Source organism: Seriola dumerili, unplaced genomic scaffold (genome assembly GCF_002260705.1).
Source record: "Seriola dumerili isolate Sdu_G_001 unplaced genomic scaffold, Sdu_1.0 BDQW01000291.1, whole genome shotgun sequence".
NCBI lineage: Eukaryota > Metazoa > Chordata > Actinopteri > Carangiformes > Carangidae > Seriola > Seriola dumerili.
The window spans coordinates 702,373-724,020 of NW_019174546.1; the positions used below are offsets into that span (position 1 = coordinate 702,373).

At 41.5% G+C, this 21,648-nt stretch overlaps 1 protein-coding gene across 1 annotated transcript in view; it reads left to right on the forward strand.

Annotated features, from left to right (window-relative positions):
- st6galnac5 (ST6 N-acetylgalactosaminide alpha-2,6-sialyltransferase 5) overlaps nt 1–21,648 on the forward strand; it is a 50,250-nt gene that overhangs the window by 17,375 nt on the left and 11,227 nt on the right. Inside the window, exon 3 of the mRNA XM_022758239.1 lies at nt 14,126–14,538. Within this exon, the coding sequence (XP_022613960.1) occupies nt 14,126–14,538 (413 nt within the window). The remainder of the gene's footprint in view (nt 1–14,125; nt 14,539–21,648) is intronic.

Here is a 21,648-nt window from a genome sequence, read left to right on the forward strand (position 1 = left end):
CCAAAGTGCTTCTTTCTCTGACAGCCACTCCTTTTTCTTGTTCCTCTTTTTCATCTCTATAAGATTGCCTTTCATTTTACTCCCCCCTCTCGGCCCCGCCTCTGTCTTTCACCCCCCCCCCCCCCCCCTCCATTCCCACTCTTTCCCTTCGTCTTTCTCCCATCTTTCTCCCTCCCTCTCTCTTCCTAATGTCCCCCTGTCATTTCCTCCGGGCTTTTTCCTCCTCTATCTTCTCCGCTCGCCACCTCCTGCTGCAATTTCAGAGCAAAAAGAGGGGGTAAGAAGGAGAGATTCTTTGACCTGGTAAATTGCACCTCATCTTTTGTATTCATGCCAAGGCAATCACTCCTACAGGGATGTGGTGTCTGTGTGGTCCTCGCAGCAGTAGCTCACTCCTCTCCTATCTGGGTGGAGGTTATAGGGACAAGCAATGGCTGCATCACTGTACACCGCGCCAGCGGCTAGCAGGCTGATATGGAGCCAATTAAGGCGAAAGAGTGTGTGTTGTAACAAGCTGCAACCCGATTGTCTCCACACTCCCACTGGCTTGACACGTCGGGCTGCCTGGATCCGGTCTTTCTTTCCAGCTGCTCATACTAATAGAAACTCACAGCGAGAGGAGCTGTTTGTTCTCTTCTCCGGGTCACCCGCACCAGACGAGGTGAGGGAGAGGAGGAGGAGGAGGGGGCTCACTTTTTATCTGGGAGAAAAGAGTGAGAGAGGAACAAGGTGCAGCAGTGTTCTTTTCACCTTCTCATGCAGGTGGTGAGGAGAGTTAAGGTTTAATGACACGGAGTCTCGCCCTCGGGGCAGAGTCGGGCTGCACGGGAGCTGCAGAGAGGTTCGACATACAAGGGCATTTTCGATCGGGGAGGCAGCGCAGGGGGTGTGAGACAGAAATCAAGCTGTGGATCCAGTGTGGGTGGACACAATAATAGCAACAGCTGTATAATCAAATGCACTCCAGAGAAGTGCTGAAGCACTGTGTTCAAGTTTTGTGGAGAAAGTGGCAAAGAGATGAAGCCAGAACTTTGTGGTCAGTCGTGAGGCCAGATAAGCACTGCACCTAAAGACTGATTCATCTCTGAGAGGGCTCTGGGTTATTCAGTGAAAAAGTTTAACTTGGCTCAACTTTTGCCAGAGCTTTCAGTAACACACTTCCTCAACCAGTCAAATACATGTAACTGTACACTCCTGGGTCCGTGTACTTGGCGGCCAATAATCTTTCATTTTGAAATGAGGAAACCAAATTCTGTAATGTAGTTTTTTCCGATTCCCATTTAGAAATAGCGAAACAAAAAAACGGAAAACAACCCATTTCCTGACTTCCTGCTATACTACAAGCGGCATACTAATCACAACTTCCGGGTCACACCAAAAAAAAATCAAAGCAAAATTGAGAAAGCTGATTTCAACACGGGTATTTCAATTCCCAATTTCAAATTTAATAATCACATCAAGGAAAACAGATAACGGTTTGTTTTTTTGTCGTTTTCAATTTTTTATTATCAAAACAAAACACGGGAAACGGGTCGTTGTCCTTTTTTTGTTTCGCTATTTCTAAATGGTAACTGGGAAACGAGTCATTTCCCAATTTTGGTTTTCTCATTTCAAAACGAAAATTCGTTAGCCGCCAAGTATTGTATCATGTTGCGTATCGTAGTTTGGTAGCGACTGAATTTTGTCAGGAGCACAGAGTATCGAAAACTGTTAAGTATCAAAAATTGGCAGCAAAATGTTTTCCCAGATTTTTTTCTCTTCTTTTTTTTTTTTTTTTTTTTTTTTTTTTTTTTGATCAGACAGTTTCTGATCCAAATCACAATTTTTTCAATATTAGGCAGATTTCTTGTGCGTTCAGACACCAGGGTGGCATCTAACGGTTATTTTCAATATTGACTATCACGAACAGGATAATTCTACCTCTGTGTGTCTTTGTGAGCTGGGAAATCCGCCCTCGTCGATTCTTAAACCACTGTGCAGTCTGGTGCAGTGCTGTCCACCAGACTTTTTGCAGTAGGATAACATCGCCACACCACTTATGCCTTTACTGCTTTTCATAACAGATGAAAAATATTACTGCTTAACATGAGCAGGACAGTTTTTATTGTAAGTAGCGTGTTGTTGGCCTCCATTGGAAATCGTTTGTTATTTGAATAAATGACCAGAGCTGTTGTATTAGTCATTGTTAGCATGACCTCAAGAGACCCCAAGCACAGGTCACTTTAAGTACTTTAACACACAACAAATGGTCCATCACTGTTCTATGATGGGGATCTAATGGATGCTCTTTTCTTCTCCATTATCTTAATGCTTCAACTCTAAAAGCTGTACATCTTCTGTCTGTTTACATATACCTGCTTTCTCCATTAGTCTCACTGTGTTAGATGGACAACGTCAAACCTACATCACAGTCTTGTCAAAATCCAAGGTGACAGCTTGTGAGAGGAGATTTTGTATGTTTTGTTTGTTCTGCAAGATAAATATAAAAAAAAAAAAAAAAAAACACTTTCTGCGTTTGGTTGATTTAAGACTTGTCACCGTTGTGTCTGCGTGACAGTCTCTCTGGACACCTCGCTGCAAATAAAACAGACTCTTAAAATGCATCTTTAGACATTGATCAGTTTATTTGACAGCACCAGGTAGCCATCAATTTGTCAACCAAGTTTTTATGAACCCCCGTCTAAACTGTTTATTTTATTTTATTTTTTAAACATCATTTTTTATACTACTTTTAGCCAAATCAATGTTTTTGTTACCCACTCAGGCTACAGCAGTCCTCTATTATCTGTTCTATCTCTTCCTCTATAAACAAACACAAACAACATGGAGTTCTGGTTCACACGTGTCACGCCACTGAATAATTTGTGTCTTTGTCAGAATTTTTTTTTCCTGGCCATGATGATGCAGTTGAAGTTCAAGGGTGGCAGATGTATTTTGCAGTGGTGTGTTTTTTGTTCTGCTTGCTTGTGTGTGTTTTAGAGAGAGCGAGATAGAGAGAGACTTGGTTTGATGTCCTCTAAACTGTTGCATCCCTCTCCAGCGGCCGTACACTTTCACTTTGATCACAAACATGAACGCAGGCACACATTAAATCATTAGATCTCCTCTCTGTGGCACTGTCTTTGTTGAGTGTGCCCCCCCCCACACACACACACACACACACACACACACACATCCAGTGAACAGCCATCTTTACACCCCTGCTTGCTTTGAAGATCAGAGCTCCGCCGACAATCTCTCCTCTCCTCCAAACACCATGGATGATATCAGCTCTTGTTTCAAGCAGTGCCCTCCTAACAAGATCATCCCCCATGTCACTTATCCCAAAACAAAAACAAAAAAAAAAAAAACACTCTCAACCTCCATCAATGAGTTTTCATTAACTTCTTTTTGGGTCAGATGCTATTTTCTTTCCGAGGTAGATAATTGCCCCACATCAAAGATGTCTTCTTTTCAAGGTGCTCACAGAAAAACCCTGCCCTAATTAAGACCAGAGCGTCAGAGCAGCAGGAGCTGTCAACCTGGCGTATGACTGCTGACCGCGAGAACCCCTAATTGCCCCTGTTTCGATATCCACTCCCTCCCTCTCCTTCCTCCTCCTCCTCTTCCCCACTCCTCTCCTCGTCTTCATTAGCTCTCAGCAGCGCTTGTTTCCCCACCTCAGCTCTCTCTAATGACCGGCCAAACGTGCATGCTGGACAAACAGCTCCAAATAAGCCCTCCTCCATTGACTGTGCCCTGCAGCACTCAACCTGCCGGAGTGTGTATGTTTGTGTGTGTGTGTGTCTGTGCCAACGCTCATCAGCACAACAGAAGCAGACTTGATTTTCCCCTAAATAGAGTGCCTTTACTACCATAACTGAACGCACCCCTCTCTCTCGCTCTCGCTCTCTCTCTCTGCTGTTGCCTCCAGCTGTCGAGATTTTACTCTAATTTGGTAACTGTCCTCATTCAGCTCCTCCCATCTATTCTTCCTTTGCTGCTATCAACTCTAATTGGTGTTTTGTTTCTCCATTCGTTAATTCTCTATTCATTTGCTCTTTTACTCTCTGTCTATCTGTACTCTCTATCCCAGTGCAGTTCATTTCTTCATCCTTGGATTTCCTTCTTTCTTTCCCCCCCGACGTTCGTTTCCTTTTAATCATAATCGTATCATAAATTACACATTTTGGTTCTCACAGTAGGGAGCAGTTTAAGAAATTAACTTATTTTACAGGCATTTTTGTCCCTTTATCTGATTTTAGAGAGTTTTTTTCCCTGGTCTTTTTCACAGGCAATTTTAGTGAATGATGAAATAATACATTAGAATTGCAAATATACGCTCAATTCATCTCAGTCAGATATGTTTTAACTTAGTCCCCCTGGTAGAAGAAGATTGTGTTCCATCACTCTCTGATTTTTTTGTAATATGGGTTGTCTAATTTGTCACAGCTGTTGTTCTAAATAGGATTTTCAGCAAGGTTAGGGTCTGTCACTTGGTTGATCCACCCTTTTGGTCCAGTGGGGCAAAGTTTTCAATTTGTGAAATATCTCAACATCAACCAGATGCATTGCCACGTACAGACATCCAAGGTTTCTAGAGCAGTGGTTCCCAACCTGTGAAGGTACCGCGAGTGGGCCGAAAAATCAGTGGCAAAATAGTTTCGGTAAAAAGTATGAATGTAACATCCGCCAACATAATAACAGCCCACAAACATAATACAAATCTGCAGCTTTTAATGAAATAACCCCACAAACCTAATAAATTTCCCACAAACGTAACAGCGGTTGCCTACTACAAACGTAATACATCATTTCCTGTGATCCTGCGGATTTGTTATGTTTGTGGGAAGGTGAAAGTCTTCAGCTTTCAAAGTTGTAATGACTTCCCACAAATGTAACATGAAAATGAAAAATGATCTTTGTGGTCATTGTTGTTTATTTACTTATACACCTGCCAATGGGTTCGAGTCAGCTCATTAGCAAATATCACAGGTTTGGGCAGAGCGGGTCAAAACGTGTCAAAGCAGCGCTCTGAGTAAGTCATAAATAACTTACATTAACAAACATCGCGTGCAATATAGGCTGTGCATCAACAAGGCCACCTCTACCTTCTCTTCTACTTTCTCTGTCATTCTCTCTCTCTCTCTCTCAAACACACACAGCTTTATCATTCATTGTCAGTCCACAGAATTGTTTTGAGGCAAGTAAATATCTTGTTTAAATAGATTTTTTTTTTCGCATACGCACAACGCCTCTTGTAATGAGGATTTCTCTGCAGCAGCTTCATCTGTGTTTCAGTAGCCTCCCTGTTCAGCACCACGGACAGCGCACTGACAGGCTGAAAACTCTCTCTTAAGAACATTCAGGTCAAGCTCGGGTAGGATGGGTGCGGGTCTTAAAAACCCCTGACCCACGCATCACTGCTTTTGACATAGCCTATTCTTGTATAGGTTCTTGACTGTTTAGACGGATCAAGTGTTGATGTAATTAAACCCCATCATATCACCTGCTGTTACGTTTGTGGGAAATTTATTACGTTTGTGGGATTATTACATTAAGAGCTGCGGATTTGTATTACATTTGTGGGCTGTTATTATGTTGACGGGTGTAACAGTATGTAGTTATAAATGTAAATGGACTGCACTTATATAGCACTTTTCTAGTCGTATTGACCCCTCAAAGCGCTTTAAAATGCTTGCCACATTCACTCACACATTCATACATTACACCCAACAGGAAGGATTGAAAGGAAAAACAGTGAAGAGACAGATGGTGAACTGAAAAGTGATCACTCCTCTGTCAAACAAAGAAGAAAAAATTTAGCTCCCCCTGCTTTAAGTTCCATCCTGAATGTTTAATCATTATCAATAAAATAAAAAATGCCTCTGTATTGTAACGGGGTCGGATTTGGGCCTCCAACATTTTTGAGATTTTCAAGTGGCATGAGTTTGAAAAGATTGGGAACAGCTGTTCTAGAGGAAACTTAATGATGATCCAGTGACTTTTCCTCTAGCGCCACCATGAGGCTGACAGTTATGGTTTGGAGTAAAATATCACAACGACTTTAGGATGGATTGCCGTGGCATTTTGTACACACATTCATTGTTACCTTCAGGATCGTGGCTCTCTATCAAAGTGAAAAAAAAAAGCATAAATACAGTGACTGCACCATAAAAGTCTCATATTCATTAATAAGACACCACCGCTCGCTCGCATCACTATATAGATTAAAACATGTAAACACAGTCACTGTGGGGAATACAATAAAGCACAGTATGTCTGGACCACAAACAATAGGGCCGTCTGATGTTGCGCTGGTGCTATCAAAACTGTAAATCAAAACCTACGCTACTTGCTTCAAGTATAAATCGGCCTTTAGTCCTGTTTCTACTGTTGGCTGTGTGGTGCTAACACTTTGTTCTCATACAGGCTGTGTCTTTGGTATTTTCCAGTCAAAACCTGCTTTGTTCTTCTCGCCACTGGAAAATATGACCTATCATTCATCATGGGCCATGGAAGAAGAAAAGCCGCATTCACAGCATAGTCAGCGAGACATGAGCAGGGTGACATACCAAGAAAGATACTCATATAAGAATTTATTTTGTTTTTTAAGACCTTTCAAGAGTATTTTTGCCTCCAGCTTCTGCTAATTTCTGACCGTGGGTAGAAGTCTTGTCTCTGAGGAAGCTATAGAAAACAAAGGCGTCTTTGACGAGCCTAAAGGTCAGCCTGGAGGAGGTTGAAAATGCTCTGCTCTGTTGTGGTATCTCTGGGTGATACTAGACAGCCAGACAGCATCCTGCTGGGCTGGATGATTGCCGCCTCTCAACACTCACATTTACTGCCATCTTACTGTTGTATCCTCCATTTCGCATCTTTGAAGACCTGGCATCCTCACTAAGCCCACGCTCGATCCCTCTTCCCACCGCATTCGCCCACACAAAATCAATAACAACACTCAAATACTATTTCTCCGCTCGGATGGGGGTATGGCATACGTCAAGCGTAATGGTTCGCTGCAGTGTAAGTATGTCTTCCCTCAAGGGGCCGCGTCGATTGGGAAAGGGGGGGGGGGTGAGAAATTAAAAGCTGATTTCACACCCCCTTAAGACACATGTGAGTTTTAACCACCAATTATTGCCTGTGTTAACCACGGGCAGCGAGGAGCTCTGAGTGCTGACCACGAAGCCAATCAGGCCTGGCCAACCGCACAGTCTCTCCCATTTACATTCACACAGTGATAATGTGTGATTATATGAGGCTTTGATTCCTCTCTGTTGTTTAATCACACAATCATGTACACGGACTTCAAATGCCACTCAATAATCCCAGCCTTCTGACTCACACATGTTATTCTGTACTTGTAATCAACACCAGAACCTTGTTTAGTGACATAACATCTCCCTGGGGTCACCCCGCCCCCCCCCCCCCCGTCTCCCCCCGCTCTCAATGATACTACCTCCCCAGGTGGTCTGGGACCGAGCTCCCTCTCCCTTTCATCCCCTCCACCATCTCTCAAGGTTAATCCCCGCTGCTCTGACAGCCGTGTTTTCCTCGGGTCAGGAAGTCAGGCGGGGTGAGCGGCGGGCAGTCACTGATGGTTCGTACAGCTCGGTGAAGGACAGGCTCACTGGAAGCAGAGGAGGGGGTTCAGATGCCGACAGAATGAGGAAGCAGAGGAGGGCGGTCCCCGCTGCCGGGGTTGTCTCTCTGGCAGGCGCAGCAGAGATGTGAGAGGCTGTTGTCTGTCTGCGGGTTGGAGCTTTTGTACTTTTACTAGGCCACTGTGGATGGATGGATAGGCTTAATGAAACCAGGACAAGCTCCTGGTGTGTGCCACAAGAGGGACAAGGTTACGCCTCATCCCTCTTAGGCTGAGAATCTCACTATGAAATGAGAAATGGTTTTGTTCTGTGAGCTAATTTCAAATAGAAACACAGTGCATCCAGAAAGTCTTCAGACCCCTGCAATTTTTTTCACAATTTGCTGCTGTTTGCTAAAATCGTTAAAATTCATTTATTGCCTCAATACAACATCATGGCAGAGTGAAAACTGAATTATAGAAATTGCTAATTTATTAAAAAGAAAAAACATTGACATAAGTCTTCAGATGCTTTTGTTACAGAGAAGTAAAGTTTAGGGATAAGTGGTCTTCAATACCAGTCCTAACCTGGAGTATGTAGTAAAGGAAAAAGGGGAAAGAAACAAAGAAAGCTGGAACCTGTTTCTAAGAAAGGACAAACAATGGCGCCGTTAGCTCACCTGCGAGTCTGTGGGCCGGGTGGTCGCTGGCAGGCTGGTAGCAGTTCCCTCGGCGAAAGCCTGGATCCTTCTGGTCTCTCGTCCCCATGAATGGCGTGCCACTGCGTTGTCTGGTTTTTCAGTTTAGGTTTTGGGTGGTTGGATTCCAACAGAAAATTACCAAACTGATTCCCTCAGAGTTCAGAGATGTCTTGCTACAGTCAAGTTGCAGTCATCACCACAGTGCCGTCTTCACACGCTGACTCAGCTCTGACTTTTCCTGAATCTCATTATGTCTGTTTAAGGAGCCACAAACTGCCCCACACAACTCACAGATGGTGCGTTTGAGACTTCAGGACAGCACAGTGACGTCTTATCAATACAGCTTAACCACCATCCTTGTTCCTCCATGAAAACCAGTCCAGCAAAGAAAAAAGAGGAATTGAAATTTCACTCAGGTTCCTCTCATTTCTCTTGATCATCTTTGAGATGTTTCTACACCTTGTTGGAGTCACCTGGAGTGAATTCAGCTGATTGGACCTGATTTGCAAAAGGCACACACCTGTCTATATAAGGATTCACAGCTTATCAGAGCAGAAACCAAGTCATGAGGAGGAAGGACTTGCCTGCAGAGCTCAGAGACAGGATTCCTCAGATCTGAGGAATGCTACAAAAAATTCTTCTCCAATGAAGGTTCCCAAGAGAGCGGTGGCCATTCTTCAATGTAAAAAGTTTGTCAACAACCAGGACTCTTCCTAGAACTGCCGACCTTGCCAAACTTAGTAATCAGGGGTGAGGGGTCTTGGTGTGAGAGGTGACCAAGAACCTGATGGTCACTCTGGCTGAGCTCCAGAGATCAAGTGTGGAGATAACAGAAACATCCAGAGAGACGACCACTCCTCTACCTCATGTCTGGAGGAAACCAGACATGATGTAGAGGATTGAGGCTAAACAGTTGAATTTTGGTTTCATCAGATCAGAGAAACTGGTTCCTCACAGTCTGAGAGTCCTTGAGAGACTCTCACTAGGGAGAGTCTTCTGTCTGGCCACTTTGGCATAAAGCCCAGATCAGTGGAGTCATGCAGGGATGGAACTGTTTAACAACACAGAGTAAAAACTTCAAAAGAAATCTCTCATTCTTATTGGGAAAATCACATTTACAGTGGTGTCTTCGTGGTGTATATTTACAGTATGAACAAGAATTTAGAGGTGAAACAATTAGTGAATGAATCAGTTGGTTGATTGAAAATAATCTGCATCCATTTTGATGATCGATTCATCATTTAAGTCATTTTCCAAGTAAAAATGAGAATCTTTCTCACAGCTTCTCAGACATTTTCTGAATTTATGAAAGGCATTTTTCACTATTTTCTGATATTTTATAGACCAGATGTTTGATTTTATTGATTGAGGAAGTGTAATTGCTAGTGCCGGCCCTACGCTGCCTTGCCCCTGTGTCTCACATGACAAAATACACAAATATACACTACACATACAGTTGACATATGGTCAGACATACACATATATATACAGTCATGCCCCTACATGCATAGGCTCTGATTTAATAACTGTTAACGGACTGTCTGACTGACAGCTATGTTGCACTTGTTGCATCGGCCTCAGTTTGAAAATTATTATGCGCATGTTAAAGCCAGTTAGGTCAGACAGCAGCTACTCACAAGTTGATGAAAAATGGTGCACTTTTATTAAACTGTTCTGTATGAAAGTGATCAAAATGAGAAAGTGAGTGTTTAATATAGGAATGATCACAAGGTTTAACTCAAAGTTAAAACTTTGCTTTGCCTGTTCTCTACCATGCCCCATTCCCTAGGGTTGGAGTCAGGTACTTCAGTCCAATGTTGTTAAATCTGGGTGTTAGGCCACTTTAAAGGGTTCATGAGATGAATAATGGAAAAGGAAAGCCATTCTGCTACACAAAGTTCTATTCCTGTTTTAGACTTTACCCCCAATATTTACCTTTTTCTGTGAAATATTGGTTAATTTAACCTCTTCAGCCCTGAAAGAATTATTTAAATGAAACCATCTGAGAAGTTTAGAGGGGAAATCTGTCTTTGGTAAAAGTGTTGACATCCTACATGACAAAGGGCCCAACTTAACATTGTTTTTTTGTAAAAGGTGATCAGCCAAAAAAAAGTTGGAAACCACTGATTTAATCTTTACTAATGTGAGGTATTTTCTAACCTTATCGTACGTTTCAATGTAAAATCTTGGCAAAAGAAAGAAAAAAGTACAATATTAAGCACTGATATGTACACACATACACATGCTAACATCTATACATAATATTCACCATGGTATCTTATTTAGGGCAGCCGTGAACAGACACAACTGCAAAGTAGCATGGAGTAAATAAAGATACCTTTCACTCCCTAAAGAATCACAGGATTTGTTGCACACCACAACAAATTGTGCTGTTTGCGCCTGTCTCCTGCTTCTAAATCCATCTCCAACCAGACATCACTCAGTGTGTGGAAGAAACATGGACTCATGTTGCATGATTGTGAATTCAACAATGGAAACATGTCCTGAAAACTGTAATTTTTCCTCTGTCATACATCTATTTTTACACCTCCAGTAAGGCAAAAAAGCCAAACAGTTATCACAATACATTATTTAGTTAGAGAAATCACTGGGGTTGCATTACTGATCGCAGCTTTGATCAGGTGTTGTAACTAGACACTAATGGAATACAATTTTTTTTTTTTTTAACTTAACGCTCACAGTTTAGACATGGTGAATATTTTAATTATGATCAAAGGTATTTTTTTTTCCAGTTTGGAAGAACAAAGCCAGTAATTTAAAATACATAAATGATAGATGTGTCTTAAATTATGAACCATTTATTGCATGAACTGAGCAGAGAACAATTTTCCACTGGTGCTCCGCTCAGTGGTTTTTGTCGAAGGATAAATTTTCAGTATTTAAGGAGTCAGGAAACGGCCACTTCTGAGGTACAATACAGTTTACCTCAACTCCATTGCCTCAGCTCAAGCCACCATATTGGATGGGTCACGTAATTCCGGCTGAAATGGAGAGCCTTGTCCGGACCATCCAGCCTATTTCTCGGTAATAGCTTGACCGAGCTCCCTGAAGAGGCCAATTCTGGCCAAGCAAGGCCCACTTAAATTCTCCGTGAGACAGAGGAAGAGAGAATAGGGTCTGCGCAGCCACTTAAAAGCCCCTGGGTGAAAATGGGATTTCTGACCTGCTCCACTGGTGCCGTAGCTCTATAGCCAGATTGGCTGTCAAGGCGCTGCCAGGTGGGAGAGGGAAGGGCAGGGGGAGATGGGAGGAATGGATGGATGCTGCTGCTGCTGCTGCTAGTGGTGATGTTGTAGACCGCCAGGACCTCATTAGCTCAACATTTCATCAAACACTTTGGCACCGGTGTGGCTCTCACTGCCTCCATATCTCTCTTTCGCCATCTTTTTTTTTTTCCCCTTGTTTTTATCACTTCTCACTCGTTCTTTTCTTATCTCTGTCACCTTTTCTTTCCCACCTCTTATTCATCCATCTCCCTTTCTTCTTGATCCTTGAAGTCTCGTTAACCAGATGAGCCTGTTCTGCTTGGTAATCTGCCACTAAGTCAAAGTCGGCAGATGAGGATGATAATGACACCCCCACCCTCACACACATCCAGCTACAATCATTTGTTCTTGTTAATGCCACGAAAATGTAAATTTGTTATGGCTGTAAGAATGTAAATAACCACCATATTTCCTCTGGGGAGATATTTCAGGGCACATTAGAGGGCTCTCCACTTCTGGTATGCATGTCATTGATTTTCAGTGCAGGCGTCTATGTGGAAGCGAAGAAAATCCCGGGCCCCACCCACATGCACACATACAAAGTACATGTGCAGCAGCCTCACACACACACACACCACCAACATGCAGAGCCAGCTTAACATACACAAATAGGTCTGTGTTAATGATTTATGTGCATGCACAGCTTCAAACGAGCATGCTGTAAAGAAAAAGAGGCCACGCGCTTAATGGACCACAGCAGACATGTACAAATGGGAGACCTCCGATGTCGTCTCAAGTTGTAGCTGAATCTTTAACAACAACAACAGCCAGACATGTCATTGAAAATAGACAAAATACTATAAAATCCCATGTTGCATTTGCTGGAACAGGCCAAGGAAACGTGTGGTGAAGTTCTTGATGCAACTATGACTCAACTGCTCAGATCTACAGCTCAAACTAACTGTTATTTTCCTCATTGATTAATTGCTTAGTTATTTTAACATTTAATCTATTTGGTCTATAAAACGTCAGAGTCCAAGTATATTCAACATACATATATATTCAAATTGTTTGTTTTGTCCAACAAACTCAAAAATATTCAATTTACTATAGAAGACAAGTGCGGTGGAACCATTTGACTTTTGGCATTTTTGCTTAAAAATGGACATAAACGATTAATTATCTAAAGTTTTTCGTTATTCATTTTTGTGGCAGTGATTGTCTCATGATTAATTTTTAATCACCAGTATGATAACAAGTTTGTTCTATCGGTTAGGAAAACAAAAATTTTGATTCATCATACATACAGTGTTGTGTTATTATCAGTATTCATTTCCTACATCAAATACTACATTCAATGAGCAGTTTAATAGGAACACCTATGGTGTATAGGTGTTCCTATTAAACTGCTCATGCTTGTTTGTGCAATTATCCAATCATCCAATCATGTGGCAGCGGGCGCAATCAATAAAATCAGGTCAGGAGCTTCCATTAATGTTCACATCAAACATCAGAATGAGGAAAACGTGTGATTCAGTGACTCTGACCGTGGCATGAAACTGCTGATCTATTTAAGTCGATAGAGTTTTTAGTCAGATTGGTGCCAACATGGTGCGGCTTGAAACACTTTGAACGGTCAGACAGGTTGGAGCTGGCAGAACGGGTACAGTAACTAAGATACAGATCCAGTCATTACCACTGTGGTGAGCAGAAAAAACATCTCAGAATGAACAACACATTCAACCTTCAGACAACAGCAGAGGATCATGTCTCCACGTCACTTGGCCCCTTAATATCAATCCATCATGGTTTGAATGCCACAGCCCGGCTGTCTCAGTATTGTTGCCTACCATTTGCATCCCTGTGTGGAGAGAACAGGAGATTGGCAGCATGAATGTGCAGCTGACAAATCTGCAGAAATGATGTGATGTCAACATGTCAACATGGAGCAGAAAGGAAAGGAGGGAATGTTTCCAACACAAGGCCACGAAGAACTGAAGCTGTTTGAGGGAGGAACTACCCAGTATTAATAAGGTGTTCCTAATAAAGTGCTCCGTGTATTGTACAGTATGTTTCTCTCACTCTCTCTCTCTCTCTATATATATATATGTATATATATATACACACACATAAGAAGAATTCCACATGAATTCTGTGCATCACAGCAATAGTGTTTGAAGTAAGCACACACTCCTCTGTTGTGTGTAAGTGGGAGAAAGATTTAAGGTGAAGCCTTTGTAACACCCCAGGGTTCCTACCAATCGCAAAGCAATATGACAAGCTACTACACATACCCAGGCGGCTCTGTCGCTCCCTATTTGTCAACAAAGCATTTTCTGCCTCAAACACGGAGTGAAGCTTTTTACCAAAGTTCCCTTAGGTGTGCATTTCTGTCTGCTTTGCATATCCCGTACAAAGCAGGACTTTCAGAGCATTTTGACTTCTGAAAAAAAGTTTGTAGATTTTATTATAAATACGGTGCAAAACTAACATAAACATTCTGCTGGCAGTGCCGCCAAGGGAGGAGGAGGCCAAATATTTGGATGCACGGTAGATATTTGTAAGAGAAAGTACCTATTTTTTTCTCTGTTTACCTCATTCCTGTTTTTTCCTCTCCTGTCTCCATCAATCAGCCTCTGAGGATGCACTGCCAGACCTGCGCCCTGGTGACCAGCTCAGGTCACCTCATCGGAGGCGGTCGGGGTGAAGAGATCGACCGGGCCGAGTGCGTCATCCGCATGAACGACGCCCCCACCGCCAGGGGTTACGCACGTGACGTCGGCCGCCGCACATCACTGCGTGTCATTGCTCACTCCAGCATGCAGAGGGTCCTGCGGAGCCGCCACGAGCTGCTCAACGCTAGCCAGGACACCGTGTTCATCTTCTGGGGCCCCAGCAGCTACATGAGGCGTGACGGGAAGGGCCTGGTGTACAACAACCTGAGGCTGATGAACCAGGTGTTGCCCAAACTCAAAGTCTACATCATCTCCTGGCAGAAGATGCTGCAGTTTGACGAGCTCTTCAAGAAGGAGACTGGCAAGGACAGGTGAGTGTGTTACTGCATCTGTCCTAGTGAATGTGCATGAACTCTGTAAAGAAGTCATTCTGGAGGGAAGTTATTCTGAATTAACAAATGTAGTTACAGTAGTGCTGAAAGAATGTATAATCATTAATTGATTGGTTAATCAACAGAAAATGAATTGTCAACACTTTATCTGTCAACACATCTTTGGATTTTAGACTGTTGGTTGAGCAAAAAATGAAATTTGATGTCACCTCAGGCTCTGGGAAATTGTGATTTGTTGTTTTTTACTGTTACCTGGCATTGTATTTATTAAATGAATAATCTAATAATAGAAAAAAGAGAAGAAAAGAATCTAGCAAAAACAAATCCACACCTCCATACGCATTCTTCTTTTTCTTCCCAGTATACGACCGCTTCCTCGGCTTAAATCTGGCGCATATACAGCATTATTGTAAGATTCTACTTCCACATCTGGGCCAATTCTGGCGCACACAACAGAAAATCGTCTGGCTGTCAGACAGTATCAGAGGATAACAGCCAGAATCTGGCCAGATGTGGACGTATATGGGCCAGACTCAGGCCGAGGATCCAGGCACATGTTGGGCCAGAAGTTTTATTTCAGTTGTTGTCTAGGACTGAGTCAGGATTTTCAGAGTCGATTTGGTTCATTATATATATTTTTCATTTTTAAAAACACTCCAAATTCTAACTGATGTCTTGTCTTCATTAGACCGTATCTACATCTACAAATACACATATATCTTTCACTCTGTGCACATGTAGTGTCAGTTCGGTTAATCCTGAAAGCACCAAAATAAAAAGGCATGAGAGCTGGCCGTCAAAATTCTCGCCTTTGTACTCACAAATCTGTGTTGTTTCTGAAAAGACATTAAAAGCTAGACCTGGAATGTCATGAAAATGCAAGAGTGAATTTTGTTTGTTTCTTGCATGAAGACAGCTCTCAAGGTTAATGTTCAAGTTCGACATGAAATAGTAATGTAACAAAAGGGGGGGAGGGATGAAAGACTCCTCTGCCTGCCTGTGAAGTGCAGATGGCTCAGTAAACACTGCTCCCAGCTCCTGTGTGTGCAACACCTTCCCTCATGCTGAACAGTGTTAGAGGACTCAAATTGAATGAGTCCAAGCTGAGTTCTCAGTCCTGTGAACATTAATGCTTAATGAAAACGCAACCACACACACACACACACGCACACACACACACACACACACACACACACACACACCCTGTTTGTCTCTCCCTCTCTTTGTCTGAGCCATTGTATCGGGTGTCAGTGGAGATTGAATCTGACTGCAGCTTAAGATAGATGTCAGGGGGGAAATTGCAGAGTAGAGGATTTGGTGAATAGCTCAGACATTCATCCGTCAGAATCTGTGCCTACAGTCATGGTAAATGTTTACAGTGAGCAAGCAGCTTCTGTCACTGTTCTTATTGGCTGCTCCTCATCCTTTGTAGCACCAGGCATTAACATCAGTGAGGCTTATTTTGGGTAATTTCTGCTGTGCGGAGCGTGGGAGGAGAAAAGGACGTATTTGTACCTTAAATGTATTAGTTGTGTATCTTTTCTAATGTTTGAGAAAAGTTTAAAGGAAGCTATCAGAACGCGAAATGTGCTGTACCTTCATGGAATAACAATATTTTACTTAATTTATAAAATGAGTGCTATTGTCATTGAGGATTTGGATCCTGTGGGAGAGCAGCATTAATAGCAGAGTTTCTGGGTAATCAACTGTGCGATCAGCAACCCTGCAAGCCTGTAATTGTAATTATGGGTTATGCCATTTCAGTAAAGGTAATTAAGATGGTGTGGGATGATGCCACATCCACCCATTTTAATCACACCGGCAGAGGAGCAATGAAAAACCGGTAACCCCTCCCCCCTCCCGCATCCACAGTGTTAAATTGCAAAGCCGGAATGAGCCTCAACCGGTGATTAAAGGCAAATTAGCCTTTAGAACAACTTTTTTTTTATATTCAGTGTTTTATGTTCCTGTAATGCTTTATTATCATCACTAACAGCTCCTTTGCGGTGCGCTGTTGTGGTATAGTTTGCCGGAATAAAAATGTTTGGGTTGCAGGCCAGCTGGTTAGACGTCATTCACTTATCAAAAGATTATAAGCAAATCTACCTGCAGTGGAAAAAATGCAAGTTCAAACCTTGGCAGTCCTGGAAAAAAAAAAAGAAAAGTTCTGTGGTAAGAAAAGGTCAAAACAGGGAAAAGAGAAGCCTCAACAGGTCAACTGTGCAACAGCTGCCGCAGAAAACAGGAGCCGTCCAGGCTGAAAGGGATCTGGAGTGACCAGAACAAGATCTCTTAGACAACCGGAACCACATGTCACCAATACCACCAAAGGTGTCATATGTCCCATCCTGTCAGGTGCAACATAGGTAACAGGAAAGTGAGGGAGGAGTCTAACAAAAAGTGTGTTTACGTCCATTTCTTTTAGTAGCATTTCATATTTGTGCTTTAAAAAAATTGAGTAAAAATTTGAAGGAAAAAAAAAAGTTTTAAAAATCGGTTGAGGTGGAAAAGTTGTGTAAATAAATAAAAACAAAAAAAGTTGTTAATAAATCATGATGTACATGAAGCATGTGACTTAGCCTATTTGTCACTCAAGCTTCCACTGAAGTTGGAGCCAATCAGACACAAGTATTTAACCTACTGCTTCTCCACTTTTTATTTCCTCTTAAAAAAATTTTGCTTTTTTTTTAGTGATAAAATGTAAAAGCAAAGGTCAAATATTTTCATTTCTTAAGTTTGCATAATAAATCTGTAGTATCTGATTAATGGTATGAAATGAACAAGTAGCACTACAACCACAAAATGAAAACTAAACTGAAGCAGGAGAAAAAGTCTACTGCCGGTGGACAGGAAACATAAGAGAGGACATATAATAAGAGGACTCTGGTAGAAGAAATATGCATGAAAAGAGATAGCAAACAAGGGTAAAAGCAGCTTTACTCTTGACATTTTCACCCCTGAGGAATGGAACAAGAAAAAAAAAAACTGATGCAACAGGAGCGGGAGCTGTGATCAGACCAAAAGCACCATGGTAGTCAAGCAGATACAGATGGCCTTTGGAAAAAAATGGCTTAAAGTGGCTAAAATTAGAAATCAATTTAAAACAACTAAATAAACACTGAACAACTTCACTCACTGCTGAACATGTCTGGTATAAACCTAACACTGTATCTACCTGCTGGTGTTTCAAGTGCAGGAGGCAAAGAAAAAAATAAACTACAACTCAACTCGACAAAAAAAACAACATTTTCTACACTAATATGCATCAGCATCATGTCGTGAAAAGATTACACTGATAATGATGTTCAACAGATGTTTCAGCTTTAACTAATCATCAATCAACTCATCACACCTTCATGTGACCTTTATTTCTCAGCAGTTATATAACTGCCATTACAATAAGCTCAATGACAACACACCTGCTCTTAGGCAATCACAGCATTGCAACAACAAAAACCCAAACAGCAGCACAATCCTCTTCCTCTAATTTGCTCCTGTTTTTTTAATTAGAGCTATATGTTTTAATTATATTAACATGTCTTCATCTCTCTCTGCCTTCAGGATTAGATGTTGTTTTGTTTATTTCAAACCAACATGACTGAGTAGTTTTCTTGTATCAGATGCCATTATTGTTCATAACCAGTAATCTCTTTTATTAAATATGAACACTGTTTGAAAATAATCTCACTTTTTGACAGAAATAAGATTTTAAGGCTGAAGGATCAACACAAAGTTAAACTATTCATTAAATGGGTGCTTTTGCTAGATTTAAAGAACAAACTGTGTAAACATGAGGGAATAACACTGTTCCTCTTGACAGGGATAAATCTGTCTTCCTACTCACAGCATTCTTTCAGTCCTTTTAAAAGACAGCCATTGAAGCTAAGAGCTTGACATTTCACACCACATTATTCATCAGCATGTTCATAAACAAGGAAATATGGAAGACTTCTTAAGTGAGATTAGCTGCATGCATCCTGACTAAGACCTCCACGCATCCACTGCCGAGTGCTTGATGACAAAATGTTGTGCTTTGAACTTTGAAAGTTTTCTAATTTGCAGAAGGTGTGTGTGTGTGTGTGTGTGTGTGTGTGGGTGTGTGTGTGTGTGTGTGTGTGTGTGTGTGTGTGTGTGTGTGTGTGTGTGTGTGAGTCACAGGGCTGTTGTCATATTAAAGCCCAGTGGCTGTGTTTGCATATCACAACAAATCAACATGTTCCAGACAACCTGGCTCCTGTCTTAAAAGAAAATGAGAAATCTGTGCTTCAGCTGCGATAGCATCACTTTGGTTTGACACTGTTGTTTGTTGCATGAACAGCCTCTAATAAAGATGAAAGTCGTACAAAAGTGCATTGTCACTATTCATCTCGCTGTCACTCAGCCAGTGTGGAGCAACTGATGCGGGAGGTATAAGGAAACACAGTAAAACAGCAGGAAGTGACCATTTTCTCCAGCAAACACAATGTTGTTGTATTAAAGGTCAGATTGTGGAGGAATAACAGAGGGGTGGAGGGGGAGAGTTGATGTGTGCTTAGTTCCTGAAAGAGATCAAAATTAAGGCTGTCTCTGCAATCACTCCCTCTTTAATATCGAATATATAGTGCACTATATTTACCATCTGCCATTTTATTTAAGTTTCCAAATTCAAGAATGACATTTATGCTCTTTATAATGCCCTCAGAAACTCCCACAATGGAAGAAAAGTCAGTGGCAAAAACTAAATAATGATGCAAATTGACAATGATTCAAGTGTTTGAAATGTCAATTTACTGCTCATGATAAAGTATTAACTGTCTATCACAGTATATAAGGTGAAGGGAAGAAGTAAACAAGTGAGTGATTTTGTCTGCAGCTACACCAACAACACAGTAGATTGCTAACGTGCTAACACTGGCATGCTAGCAAGCTGGAGCCATGTTAAGAGGCATGTTAGCAACTATTGTGTTTTAGAGATGTTAAGCTTCGAACGCAGAAAAAACAGGGAATTCTTATTTACTTTTCAGCCTTTCCACTTTGGGTTCAGTTTGTCTGCTTCCTGCTGACATCTTGCTCACATGCTAACAACATGTTAGCTAAAATTAATTTATGAACATTGAATTTAACTATATTTTCCACAAGTCTGTTCAGATAAAAAAAAACCCATCTAGACCAGATTTACTGAAAGTCTTTTAGTTAGGACCATATTCATTCATTTATTTAATATCCTGAGATTTCCCAGATATTTCACTTTAGATCAAAGGGTTGGACAAACCAACATGGCACCACAGCACTAGCATGGCTAAAAATACTCAGAGGTGTGGACACAAAGCCTTGCCAGCCCAACACAGCAGAGTATATTTTAATTACACTCAGGGGTCTTGTCTATAACACCCCCCTGAACTCCTTTCAACAAACTGGTAACATATCCTCGCCTCCCTACAGCTTTCCAGGAAGATGCATTTCTAATCCGCCATTCCCCAAACAGGGGAAATGTTCAAAATACAAATGCTAAAGAGGCTTTTTTTTTTTCTTTTTTTTTTTTTGCCTGACGTGTATCCCCCTGCACTGTGCTCTCTGTGAGAGAATAAAAGAAAGAAAGTCTGAACACCTTTTCAAACAACTGGGTAAACCCTCCACTGCACGTGTGTCACCCTCATCAACCGCAGCGGAGCAGGGTGTCGAGGTGCCTGCCTGGCTGTTCTTGTCAAGACTTTTCTTATCAGGCCCGGGCTTTGTTTCTCTAACTTACAGAGTTAAAAACCTGAGCCACTGTGGATGTTAGCGTATATATGTGTGTGTGTGTGTGTGTGTGTGTGTGTGTGTGTGTGTGTGTGTGTGTGTGTGTGTGTTTGTGTGGGAACAGACAAGAAGCAGAAACAAGCTTTCTGAAAACAGCAGGGTGAGAGTTTGATTATTTAAAAAAATATATGTTGACCTGGAAAAACCATTGCTAAGTAAATGACTAACTTTTACCCATTTAAAATGTATTTATTTAAAGTGTTTAGAGTCTAATTAAAATATAAACTACTAATTAGCCAGCGTGCCTCCATGGATGGTAATGTTGGTCTGCTGCTTTAATCCAGGCTCAAGTATCTCAACAGCTATTGGATGGATTATCATGAAATGTGGTGTAGATATCCATGGTGCACAGAGAATGCATCTTACTGACTTTATTAATCCCCTAACATTTCATCAAGCTCCTATATTTACATTTAACAATAAATTGAAAAAGGTACATAATTTGTCATGTACGTATGGTATGTTCATGATAAAATCCCAATAGTTTTATTTTTCAACCGTTAAGAAAAAAAACATCTTCCTCTGCCCTCGTCGAAAATAATTTTCTCCCCAGCAGTCTTTATTTCTTCTGCCGTCTGACAAAGTAAAGAAGTCTGACAGTCGGAAAGTTTTGTCCTTTTTCTGCTCCAACCTTTAGCATTTTCTGATAAATTCAACAGCACTTCTTGCAATAAAACGAAGTATGTAGGTCAAACTTTAAACTCTTTGTATTGCTCTTATTGTTCTTCATACTGAAAACATCATTGAAATATTCACAGTGCGGGCTGGAAAACGTTTCTGAACCCCTCGGCTAATGACATGCACAAAAGCTAACTGAAGTCGGGAGTTATCAAACCTGGAGTCCAGTCAATGAGACAAGACTGGCGGTTTAAAACATTTTGAGTCTGCTGCTCACACGGAGCATCTGATGATGTGAAAGAGAGATCTCAGAAGACTTAGGATCAAGCATTGCTGATTTGCATAAAGATGAAAGGGTTACAGAGTGATTTCAAAGAGTTTAGATATTCATCAGGCCACAGTCAGACAAACTGTCTATAAATGGGGATGATTTAGTTCTGTGGCTGCTCTCCCTAGAAGTGGACGTCCAGCTAAGATGACTTAAAAGGTTCAACGCAGAATGATCAGTAGAAGAAGCCTGGAGTAACGGCTTAGAGGAATCACTGACGCTGGTTAACATCTCTGTTCTCAAGTCTACCATACATATGGAGTTTAGTGTCCATGGCGGGACATTACGGAGGACGCTGCTTCTGTCCACAAAAAAAAAAAAAACATCACATACACGGCAGTAGTTTATAAAGAGCACCTTCACAC